Below are 12,019 nucleotides of genomic sequence, written 5' to 3'. Positions count from 1 at the left end.
TGCAAAATGAGAGAGTGTTCCTTAAATGTATTGCTGTTATTTGTTTTTCTGGGCTGCAGATGGGGCCCCCTCACTCCTTACCTAGCCTCCCACCGGCCCCCTACCACCTGCACCTCATTTTTGAAAACCCAGAAGGGGCTTGTTTGTGTTTCTTAAGTAATTTTTTCTGCCATGGAGGGAAAATCATGAAAAGCTCTCTTTGCCCTTCCTATTTGCTTCATGTTTTTCCCATCAGGTAAGGTGATCAGCTATCCTCTTTGCCTGAGACTGAGAGATTTCCCAGGACATCGGACTTGTCAGTTTTAAAAATCAGTGCCAGGCAGACAGGAACAAGGCAGTTACCCCACCTCCAGACCACTCATCTCTCCCCCTCTTTCTCCTTCCTCTTGTCTAGGATCTGCCTTAACAACTTGGGCTCTAAATGCAATTGCATCCCTTTCTACGTGCAGTTAATTCCTCAAGTACCACCTGGCTACCTTAGCAGGAAGTCCAGGGTCCCCCTCTTAGAGCTTGTACTTCCCCAACTCCCTCAAAGTGGCAGGAGCAGTGCTGCCTCCAGCAGGACGGCCAGTGGGCACTGGATGAGTCCCCCTGGGGGCCCTGGGTTTGGGCTGCTGCTCTCTCTCTCCTGTGCACCATCTGTTCCCTGCACATGGCTCCACCCTCTGTGCACAGATCCCCACACGGACCGCGGGGGGTGCAAGGTCATAACTCTTCTGACGCCCCCGGCACTGGCTCTGCCATTGGTCCCAGAGCAGGACCCTCACAAGCTGATGGGGTCTTTCAGTTACTTATCATAAATGTTTCAGCTGCATCTGGTTTAGGCTTTGCCTCGGAGGTCGCTGAAGGCACGAACTCGCTCTCTGTAGGTTACGAGATGATATGACCGTCTGTGTCGCGGACTTTGGCCTTTCTAAGAAGATTTACAGCGGCGATTACTACCGCCAAGGCCGCATCGCCAAGATGCCTGTGAAATGGATTGCCATAGAGAGTCTGGCAGACCGAGTCTACACAAGTAAAAGTGACGTGGTACGTACAGAGTTTTGACGTGGAGCCCCACGTGGCAAAGATGAAGGGTCACGGAAAGGAATGACTTACACCAGTTTGGCAAGACATTTTACTTCTGATTAACCGAGGATTGGGAGCATGGTCACACCTCCTATTTACTGCTAGATGCTCTTCCTTAACTGGAACACTAGATTCCGGTGAAGCAGCTTGACCTTCAGAAGATCTGTCTTTGCCCAGGCCTTTCATTTATTCCCATCTTTTTTTTTTTTTTTGTGCTACAATATAGTGACTTACTGACCACCACGAAGATATGTCATATTCACATTAAATTGAATGGGTTCATCCGATGGCTCTTTGGAAGCAAAAGGTGCTGTGTACAGGCACCTGGGTGGCTCAGTCGGTTAAGCGTCCGACAGTGACTTGGGTCAAGATCTCACGGTTCTGGAGTTCAGGCCCCGCGTCGGGTTCCGTGCTGACGCCTCGGAACCTGGAGCCTGCTTCAGACTCTGTGTCTTCCTCCCTCCCTCTCTCTGTCCCTCCCCTGCTCATGCTCTGTCTCAAAAATAAACATTAAAAATTTTCAAAATAAATAAATAAAAGGTGCTGTGTAATTATACCCTTCCCCAGAGACTGGGAAGAGAAGACACCTGACAACAGCAGTGGAGCAGAGCATTACACAGAGAGAGAGAGAGAGAGAAAGAGAGAAGGCTCTATCTGCCTTTGTCACAACAGCTTTTATGCAACTGGGCAAGCGTGGCTCTCTGACCCCTGGTTCTTGCCGCGTCGGGAGAGCAGCATGTCCCTGGCATAATTGTCAGCTTTGTGCACCACCATCGGGCTTTAAGGAAATGACCTTTCTAAATGAAAAAGTCCATTCAGCCTCTCTGAAAAGACTCGCATCCTAACTTGTTGTTGCTTTGTTCTCAGTGGGCATTTGGCGTGACCATGTGGGAAATAGCAACACGGGGAATGACTCCGTACCCCGGCGTCCAGAACCACGAAATGTATGACTACCTGCTCCACGGCCACAGGCTGAAGCAGCCCGAGGACTGCCTGGCCGAACTGTAAGTGAGCTTCTTGGTGACGTGGGGCACTCTGCACGGGCCGCTCGGCTGGCTCCGGGAAGCCCGGGGAGCCGGCGTGTGCGCCTCTCCGGGGAGCCTACACGTGCCCTGAGGTCCATAAGCACCGGTAGGAGATCTGTCCTGTAGACCAGTAGGTTGACTCTGTAGTGCATGAGGGCACCTGTGTGATTACCTGCCCTCTCACAGCGGCAGTTTCCCTTCTGTGCGGCATTTCCGACAAACCCCGTCGTTTGTGACATTGATTGTGACTGACCACAATCGTATCTCCAGTCAGGAAATCTGGAAGCCTGAGCCCGTGACACTGAGGTCAGCCTGGTCCTCAGACTTGCTGGGGAGATAGTCTAGCAAAGAGATTCCTCAGCGCGGTGCCCGGAGATCGCGATTCTGTTGGTACAGAGCGGGCCCAGAAATGCATGTTTTAAAAAACCAACCCTGCGAAACGGGGCGCCTGGGTGGCCCGGTCGGCTAAGCATCCAACTTTGGCTCAGGTCACGATCTCGCGGCTCGTGAGTTCGAGCCCCGCGTCCGGGCTCTGCGCTGACAGCTCGGAGCCTGGAGCCTGCTTCGGATTCTGTGTCTCCCTCTCTCTCTGCCCCTTCCCCACTCACGCTCTGTCCCTCAAAAATGAATAATCGTTAAAAAAAAAAAAAATCTTTTTAAATAAATAAATAAATAAAATAAAACCTGCCCTGGGAGACTGTGCCCCTGAGGGGCCCCGGCTCCAACGTGCGGGACCACAGCGCACATCTATCCTGACAGGCCCTCTCTCTTCAGGGTGGGCACTGTGGGAAGAGGCCCAGGAGTTGCAGTCAGAGACAGGCCTCCGCCTCCCAACCAGCCACGTGTGTGGCCATCACAACTGACTTGACCTCCCTGTGCCTTATTATCCGCCACAAAAAAAAAAAAGTTGAGTCACATATTCTTCGGAGAGGGATTGGGAAGAAAAGTTGCAGAAGATAATGGGTGGCATGCTTAGCCTGCGGGAGTGTCTCATCATGGTACCCATTATTAGTAGCATCATTGGTGGTTTGAACCTTCCTGATGTGGAGTCTCCTCCCAACACAACAGGGGTCACGGGCCTAGAGAGGGCACTTTCACCGTGGTTAGCGAGAACGCTGCTGTGTCACGGGACACCATGATGGGCCACTGACATGAGGAGGCACGTGTTGGATGCCTCCCAGGGCCCCTCCCCCTCCCCCTCCCAGGTCCCTCCCCCCCCCCCTCCCCCTCCCCCTCCACATACACTCTGGCCCTGCTTCCTCAACACAGGTGACAGGGCCCAGGCCAGTCTGCATGCAGGCCTCCTAGATCCCATCCAAGCCAAACAGAAGGAAACTTTGTTGATCCCTCACCCTGCTTTGTGGGGGTGGCGGTGGTTGTCATTGTGGCTGTAAGTATATAACATTAAGAACAGACACAAAAAAAATCAGCCCTTGAGAAATACCACGAAATCCTAATTAAATTACATTTGGGGTTTCATGGTAGTTTTTAAAGGGAGCACGTTAACGAAACATTTGCTTCTGAAAATGAGGAAGCAGTCTCAGCCAAACATTATTGAATGAAGAGTTTTGTCTCCGTGTCTTTCTTCGCTTCGCTTGTGCTCCCAAAGAGGTTCGTATTTGCAGAGATTATCTGGGGTCTTAGCAAGGTCTAAGCTGCTGTCACATGGTGGTTTTGAGAGATTTCACGTAGAGCCAAATGGGGAATGCTGAGCCGCTTTTCTGTAAGAACTTTTTTTTAAATGTTTATTTACTTTTGAAAGAGAGAGAGAGTGCAAGTGGGGGAGGGGCAAAGAGAGGAGGACAGAGGATCCAAAGCAGGCTCTGTGCTGACGGCAGTGAGCCCGATGTGGGGCTTGAACTCACGAACTGCGAGATCATGACCCGAGCCGAAGTCAGACACTCGACCCACTGAGCCACCCAGGCGCCCCTTCTGTGAGAGGAAAGAGCCTTAGACGCTGCATGTCGGGGAAGTCAGGCGAAGCGGATGACTCCGTGGTCCCCATGCTGCAGGCTTGTGGGGTCTCTGGTGGACCTTCTTGCCACGTCCCCTCTTGCATCTGATGCTGGAGAACAGTGTCTCCCAAAGAGGCCTCTGTGTTTACATATCTGCACGTTTTCTTTTAAAAATGAACATATACCTCTGAGCTTCTCCATGTTTGCTGTCTAACCTTAGTTGAGATGAGCTCACTCCTGTGTTTAGTGGCCCCTTGGTCTTTTTAAACTCAACTCCGAGTAGGATAACAATGTAAATAACAGAGGGCACTTTGTGCTCTCTAATCCTGTCCCCCCCCCCACCCCGAGGACCACCTCTTCCCACAGCATCACCCCCACCTGTGAATGACTAAGCCCTGCTCCCCAGTCGCCTACATGGGACATTTCCTTAGCTGAGCTCATGGCCTCCCAGCGGCAGCCCTCAGGGCACCCCCTACCAGCTGACCAGTTTGGTTCATGGCACTTACACTGATTCCCCTCGTCTTTCAGAGTGACACCTGGGAGCCACCTTGTTCTTTCTTTATCCTACCGATATCCTTCAGAGCCCCCCTCCATTCCTACCCCTCACACCATCAAACCATGGAAGACCAGAGCTGGCCAGCAACTGGGGCCACCTACTTCCACTTTCCCTTCACACATGTGGACACAGTGGCCCAGTGACATCCCAGTGCATTTAAGTGATGAGCGGGTGAGGGTCATTGTTGTTTCCTATGGAATCGCACAGGCCCTTTTGTCTCCTGTCTCGTTTTTTTCCTTACCCCCAGGCTCCTACCACATCCTTTGAGTGGCAAGCAAAGCCATCTTTCTGAAATTAGTCTGATCATGGGATGCCCTAAAGATCATCGTTCTGTGTACCCCATTGCCCATAGGGCAAAAACGGACCCATGACAGGCAGGGTGGCTGAATGGTTAAGAACGTGATCAGTGGTGCTAGATACTCCTTGAGTTGGGCCACAGCCTCACCCTCAACCTGGGGCCAAATATCACCCTCTCGGTGTCCTCGTCTGTAAAATGGGGATATTAGTACCTGCGTGGCAGGGTCATGCTGGTTGAGCAAGCTAATATCTATACAGGTACTTCACAGGACGGCCATAGGGTACAGAACAGAAACAAAAGGTCGGCAATTATTATTTTTACTGAAGCAGGTTGTCATGGACAAGAACAGGGGCCCTGGGGTTGGGCAGACTTGAAGCTGCCACTGACAGCGTGACTTCAATGAGTCCCTCTCCTCTCCAAGCCTCTGTAGCCTCATATGTGAGTGGAAATGCACTTCTCCACAGAGCTGCTATTGATCGAGCAACATCAGAGGGTCGCGGCCCATTAGCCTTACACACAGCTGGCACTTGCTGAGGTGTCATCCACATCAGCAGCCCTGAAGCTGTGGCCACCCAGCATCAGGGGCTGTCACTGCCCGAGGCTCACCTGCCGCTGTCACAGCACCGCCTCATTCTGTCCACACCTGACCACCCCGACCCGCACCTCCCAGGGCCTGGAATGACAGCAGGTGAAGAGCCGGCCCTGACTTGTACCTGCCGCTCATCTATCTCCTCCAAGGACCCCGGCTCACACCCACCTTCTCCCTCTCAGAAACCCTGCTTTACTTCCCGATCAGTCAGTCCCTCCGCTTCTACCTGGGGCAGCCTAGGCCCTGAGCAGGAGAGAGATGGGAGAGATGGGGGTTGGCTGGCTGAGCTAGGATCTAGGAGCTGCTTAGGAGACTCCCGCCTTCCGAGCATCATTTCCCTGAGCAGACTGGAAACACCGTACTCAGCTTCAGAGCCAGGGACAAAGCAGGTGCTTGACACATATGATGAATTCAAGCATTTATAAATGTAACAAATTTGCATGATTGCATCTTTTTAAACTCCTTTTTTAAATAGTGGTACAATTCACATAATGTAACCATGTGTAAGTGTGCAGTTCAGTAGGGTTAAGGGCATTCACGTTGTTGTGTCCATCTCTCCAAGCCTCTTCTCATCTGATGAAACGGAAAATCTGTACCCATGAAACAACTCCCCCCTTCTCCCCTGCTTCAGCCCCTGGCAACCGATAGGAGTATCTCTTTTATAAAATCTCAGCCGAAAAACAAAAGGGACCATTTACAAAGGCAACTACCAAACTATTTTTTCTTTCGTCCACAAAATTGAAATTACTAAACATCACAGTCCCCGTTACTCTCCAGGCCAAGGCTCTCTCTCTTGCTCCTTTCCTTGGTCCACTCATACAGCGTTGCCCTTTTAGGGGAGCAGCTTAGACCATATACGTGCTCACCTGACTGTAAAAGCCATAGCCCTATTTTTAGGTATTTCACAAAGTACTGAAAGTAATAACAATAATAATAATAAGTTTCAAAGTGACATTGTTACTTTGCCACATGAAAAAATGATAGATTATTGAAATGCTTTCTCCTAAGACCTGGAATAAATGAAAATAAATTAACACAGCGCCTTGGTGAAGTAATGGAAAGGAGAGTATGTCTCCATGGACAGAAGTCCTCCAAGCTCATCTCAGAGTGTCAACAATCCAGGCTTTGTGGGGGGAAAAAAGGAAGTCGTGCAAATTGATTTATACCATAAAAACCTCAAAAGTGGAAACAAAAACTGTTTGCCTTGTCTAAGTGACCATCTACTGAAGGTAAAACAGGGAGAGTATAAAGCACTCCTCACTCAGCCTGAGGATCCAAGTGAGGATTGGGATTATCAGAGGAATGTGCTCTTGCTGTGACCTTACTGTTCTGTGTTCAGAGCCGGCCCTTGATGGAGGCTGAAAAAGCAAACAAATGAAAGATGATGTTATATGCCTACATAAATGAGATCTGGACGTGTCTGTGAAGTACCACAAGCCAGCAGAATTAGTCAAAGGATCTATATTATGTGTTCAGTGTAAATATGGGAATTGCATTTTTTTATTTTTTTAATGTTGATTTTGTTTTTAATTTTGAATGGTTATTTTTGAAAGAGAAAGAGAGAGACAGAGCGCAAGCGGGGGAGGGGCAGAGAGAGAGAGAGAGGGAGACACAGAATCCAAAGCAGGTTCCGGGCTCCAAGGCGTCAGCACAGACCCCAACGTGGGGCCTGAACCTATGAGCCGAGAGATCATGGCCTGAGCTGAAGTCGGACACTTAATCGACTGAGCCACCCAGGTGCCCCAGTGTTTATTTATTTTTAAGAGAGAGAGAACACAAGCAGGGGAGGGGCAGAGACAGAAGGAGACACAGAATCTGAAGCAGGCTCCAGGCTCTGAGCTGTCAGCATAGAGCCCGACGTGGGGCTTGAACCTATGAGCCAAGAGATCATGACCTGAGCCGAAGTCAGATGCTTAACCAACTGAGCCACCCAGGCACCCTGGGAATTACATATTTATGTTCACAACATCGCATCAACTACGTGTGTCAGATGATTTAAATTTGGGTTGTTTTCTTATCTAGTGACGTGAATATGAATTTCTCAAAACAGGAAAGAATCAAAATGAGATAATGGTATAACTCCCTCTTCGTCTCCGGCCAGTGGTTCCTCATTCAGTCATCTCTTTGTTTTGTTGTGCTCATGTAAATGTCCCTCCACTGTAATTCTTAGTTATATCAGACACTGGAAATGAAAAAACCAGAGAGTTGTCTGTACAGAACACAACAGAGGGGTCATGAGCACCTGGGAATAGGAGTTGTCCAGCTGGAGGCTGGTCCCCATACTGCCCCTGCTGCCCACAGAGCCATGGCATCTGTAACATCCCTGAGTCCACTCTCATTTTTATTGCAAAGCAACAATGACAGGGCTGTCGAGAAGACTAAATATAGTGATACACAACCCCGAGCCCCGTGAGGCACACATCCTTCACCTTCCCCCTCCCTCACTCCCTGGCCTCTTTAGCCCTTGCCCCAGGGCCCTTCTAACTCAGTCCTCCTGGTTACAAACCCAATCTGATGGTATGGAACTGGGGTCAGCACGCTCTTTCTGTAAAGTGCCAAATAAATACATTCAGTTTTGCAGGCCATATGGTTTTTGTAGCAACTACACAACTCTGCCACTGTAGCAGAAGCAGCTATAGACAATATGTAAATAAATAAAGGTAGCTGTGTTCCCGTAAAACCTTATTTACAAAGCAGACAGTGGGCTGGACTTGGCCCATGGGCCATATAGTTTGCCAACCTCTAGAGTGAAGGAAAGACCTGAAATACTCCTGCGTTGCAAAGTTCGATATAATTGCCATGAATGTCCTGTATTCCTGGAGCCAGAGAATCACTTATTACATACCCATGGAATATTTATAAACATTGAACAAATACTATGCCACAAGGAAAACCTCAGTGATTTCCCAAAAGTGGAATTCGTGTGGATTAAGATGTGACAAAACCAAAGAATAGGTGAAAACACTGTGTGGATTGTCCTAAGCGCTGTGGGTGCTGGGTCAGGAAACAACTCACTCTTCTGTACTTGTAGGTATGAAATAATGCATTCTTGCTGGAGAGCTGAGCCCTTGGACCGACCGACCTTTTCTGTGCTGAGGCTGCAGCTAGAAAAACTCTTGGAGAGTTTGCCTGAAGTTCAGGACAAAGCTGATGTCATTTACATCAACACACAGTTTCTTGAGAGCTGTGAGGACCCTGGAGAGGGCCCCGCGCTTGCTCAGCTAGACATGAACATTGATCTTGACTCTATCATTGGCTCTTGTACTCCCAGCGCTGCTGTCAGTGTGGTCACAGCAGAAGTTCATGACAGCAAGCCTCAGGAAGAAAGGTACATCCTGAATGGGGGCAGTGAGGAGTGGGGAGATTTGGCTTCTGCCGCCCCGGCATCAGGGACGGCGGAAAAGGACTGTGTTTTACCAGAGGACAAACTTGTAAAAAATGGAGTCTCCTGGTCCCATTCCAGCCCCTTGCCCTTGGGGAGCCCATCACCAGATGGACTTTTATTTGCCGACGACTCCTCAGAAGACTCAGAAGTCCTCATATGAGGAAACCTGAGAGACATTCCCAACTCAAGGAAATTCTTCTGCTTTAGGAGGATCTCTGTACGCTCCATGTTTTTAGAATTTGTCTTCCTTACCAATCCAATGCCATGGCCCCAAAGCACCAGGTGAATGTAAGTCATCATTAAAAATACATAATATATATTTATTTAAAGAGAAAATACATTTATATGTATATGATGGAAAGAGACAAAGGTCTATTTTAATAAAAGATGACTTATTTCATGTGCTTACCTTGCAGATCAAAGATTTAAGCTTTAACAGCCTCATCTCTAGCGCTGTTCCTTGATGTTAACATTTGCACAGAGTCAGTGTTGTTTTTTTAAAGTTCTTTTCTTGGGGCACCTGGGTGGCGCAGTCGGTTAAGCGTCCGACTTCAGCCAGGTCACGATCTCGCGGTCCGTGGGTTCGAGCCCCGCGTCAGGCTCTGGGCTGATGGCTTGGAGCCTGGAGCCTGTTTCCGATTCTGTGTCTCCCTCTCTCTCTGCCCCTCCCCCGTTCATGCTCTGTCTCTCTCTGTCCCAAAAATAAATAAAAAACGTTGAAAAAAAAAAAATTAAAAAAAAAAAAAAAAAAAAATAAAGTTCTTTTCTTTTTCATGACTATTAAATGTAAAAATATTTGTAAAATGGAATGCTGTATTTGGCTTTGCTTCTGGTCTTATGAAAAATCTGATATTCTTACATGAATCATCTATTTGATAAGAATGATTTATTTAATGTTTAAAGTTTTATAACTGAGTAATTCTTTGATGTGATTTCCTAATAAAATTTGAATGAGGAAGGGTGTGTTGTACTTACTTGAAAGACAGTGGTCACCGACCAGTGGCCTCCATGCCTCTGCAGAGAAATTCCCTTAATGGCTGGTCCTAGATGCAATTGCTTTGACCCATCTTGGCATTGTTCTGGAAAGATACGGAAAAACCACTCCAGAGTCCAAGGATGAAAAACAAAATATACTGGGGTGCCTGGGTGGCTCAGTCGGTTAAGCGTCCGACTTCAGCTCAGGTCATGATCTCACACTCCGTGAGTTTGAGCCCCGCATCAGGCTCTGTGCTGACAGCTCAGAGCCTGGAGCCTGCTTCAGATTCTGTGTCTCCCCCTCTCTCTGCCCCTCCCCTGCTCATGTTCTGTCTCTCTCTGTCTCAAAAATAAATAAAAATATAAAAAAAAAAAAAACTTAAAAAGAAAAACAAAATATACTAAAGGGTTGACAACTACAATCTGAGTGGAAAGATTAAAAATAACTTATGGAAGAGAGTCTGACAGGTAAAACACTTTTCCATTTGGGAGGTGGACCCGGGCAGTGGGCAAGGAACAGGCTTAGAACTCAGTATCTCTGAGTTCACAGCCTGGCTCTGCTATGTCATGACAGCGGTTGTTGGTTGAGCACTTGCTGTGTTTCAAGCACTTTATGTGAGCTGCCCTATTTAATCTGGATATCACTACCATACATAGCAATGCCATTATTTATCATGTATGGACCAGGAAACCGAGGCTGGAAACATTGAGTGACACGCTATGGCCCGCATCTAGAGAGGGGTAGAGCTGGGATTTCAGAACTCAGTAATCTGATTCTGGCTGGCTCTGCACATGATTTGGGGGTTTGTTTCGGAGGCTCTCGACCTTTTCGTTTTAGCTAATAAACACGCAGGTAGCGCTTACTCTGTGGCCACACATAGGACTCATTTAATCCTGAAAACAACCCCGGCTGGTAGGTACTGCTATTATCCCCATTTTCCAGATGGGCAGGCTGAGGCACAGAGAACCTAACTCCCTCTGCTGGTGAAGGCAGTAGACTGATGCAGTGTGAGCACTGGTCCCTCAGGCCTGTTGCTCCCCACTTGTGAGCAGGCGCCCCAAGCCACCGCAGCCTGTGAGGCTTAGCACAGGCTGTCCTGTGCCCAGCCTGGGTCCTTGTCCCAGCTGCCAACCCAGGAGCTGCAGTCTCCAACAGGAGCCAGCTTCACTGTTACTGTGCAATGCTCTATACAAGAAAGTTCTGAGGGTTTGAAAAGGATCTGCATTGTTACAGAAAATGCCAGCATCACATTTTATCAGCGAAAGAGCAAAAAGAAAAAAAAAAGGCTGTTAGAGCCTATAAAGATAATTTCTATTGTTAGAAATTTTGGAATGGTTATTTAAAAAAATCAATAAAAAATTTTTATGACCTACTTGTGCAAACGAAGTTTCTTATTGATGGTGACTATCAACAATGTGAAGGGAGGTGCCTGGGTGGCTCAGTTGGTTAAGCGTCAGACTTCGGCTCAGGTCATGATCTTGCAGCTCATGAGTTCGAGACCTATGTCAGGTTCTGTGCTATCAGCACAGAGCCTGGAGCCTGCTTCAGATTCTGTGTCTCCTCCTCTCTCTCTCTCTCTCCCTGCCCCTCCCCCGCTCGCACTCTCTGTGTATCTCTCTCTCTCTCTCTGTCTCTCAAAAATAAATAAACTTAAAAAAAATTAAAAGAGGGGAGCCTGGGTGGCTCAGTCGGTTATGCGTCCGACTTCGGCTCAGGTCATGATCTCGCGGTCCGTGAGTTCGAGCCCCGCGTCGGGCTCTGTGCTGACAGCTCAGAACCTGGAGCCTGTTTCAGATTCTGTGTCTCCCTCTCTCTGACCCTCCCCCGTTCATGCTCTGTCTCTCTCTGTCTCAAAAATAAATAAACGTTAAAAAAAAAATATTAAAAGAATGTGAATGGTTCATCATTAAGTTCTCGATCAGGAACTGATCAAGAACTTAAAAAAATTAAAACTTCAATGTATAAAGGTTATGTCCACATCTAAGATAAATAAGCAAACTGAAAAACTGTTACTTGGAAGTTTCATATAAATTTAATATGAAATATCTAAATTAATATACTTAGTGTTTTATATTTCTAACTTTAATGGTACAGTGTAAACAAATATATAATAAATAGCTCATTGAATTGCACAGCCCTCCAAATCCTGTCCAGTTTGCTCGGTATA

At 47.9% G+C, this 12,019-nt stretch overlaps 1 protein-coding gene across 1 annotated transcript in view; it reads left to right on the top strand.

Moving 5' to 3' along the window:
- The window catches only part of MERTK (MER proto-oncogene, tyrosine kinase), a 114,346-nt gene extending 104,967 nt beyond the window's left edge, over positions 1 to 9,379 (top strand). Inside the window, exons 17-19 of the mRNA XM_042933051.1 lie at positions 870 to 1,029; positions 1,936 to 2,072; positions 8,523 to 9,379. Of these exons, the coding sequence (XP_042788985.1) occupies positions 870 to 1,029; positions 1,936 to 2,072; positions 8,523 to 9,036 (811 nt within the window). The 3' untranslated portion in view covers positions 9,037 to 9,379. The remainder of the gene's footprint in view (positions 1 to 869; positions 1,030 to 1,935; positions 2,073 to 8,522) is intronic.
- The last annotated feature ends 2,640 nt before the right edge of the window (positions 9,380 to 12,019 follow it).

Source organism: Panthera leo, chromosome A3 (genome assembly GCF_018350215.1).
Source record: "Panthera leo isolate Ple1 chromosome A3, P.leo_Ple1_pat1.1, whole genome shotgun sequence".
Classification (NCBI taxonomy): domain Eukaryota; kingdom Metazoa; phylum Chordata; class Mammalia; order Carnivora; family Felidae; genus Panthera; species Panthera leo.
This window is presented reverse-complemented; position numbering and strand designations above follow the sequence as displayed.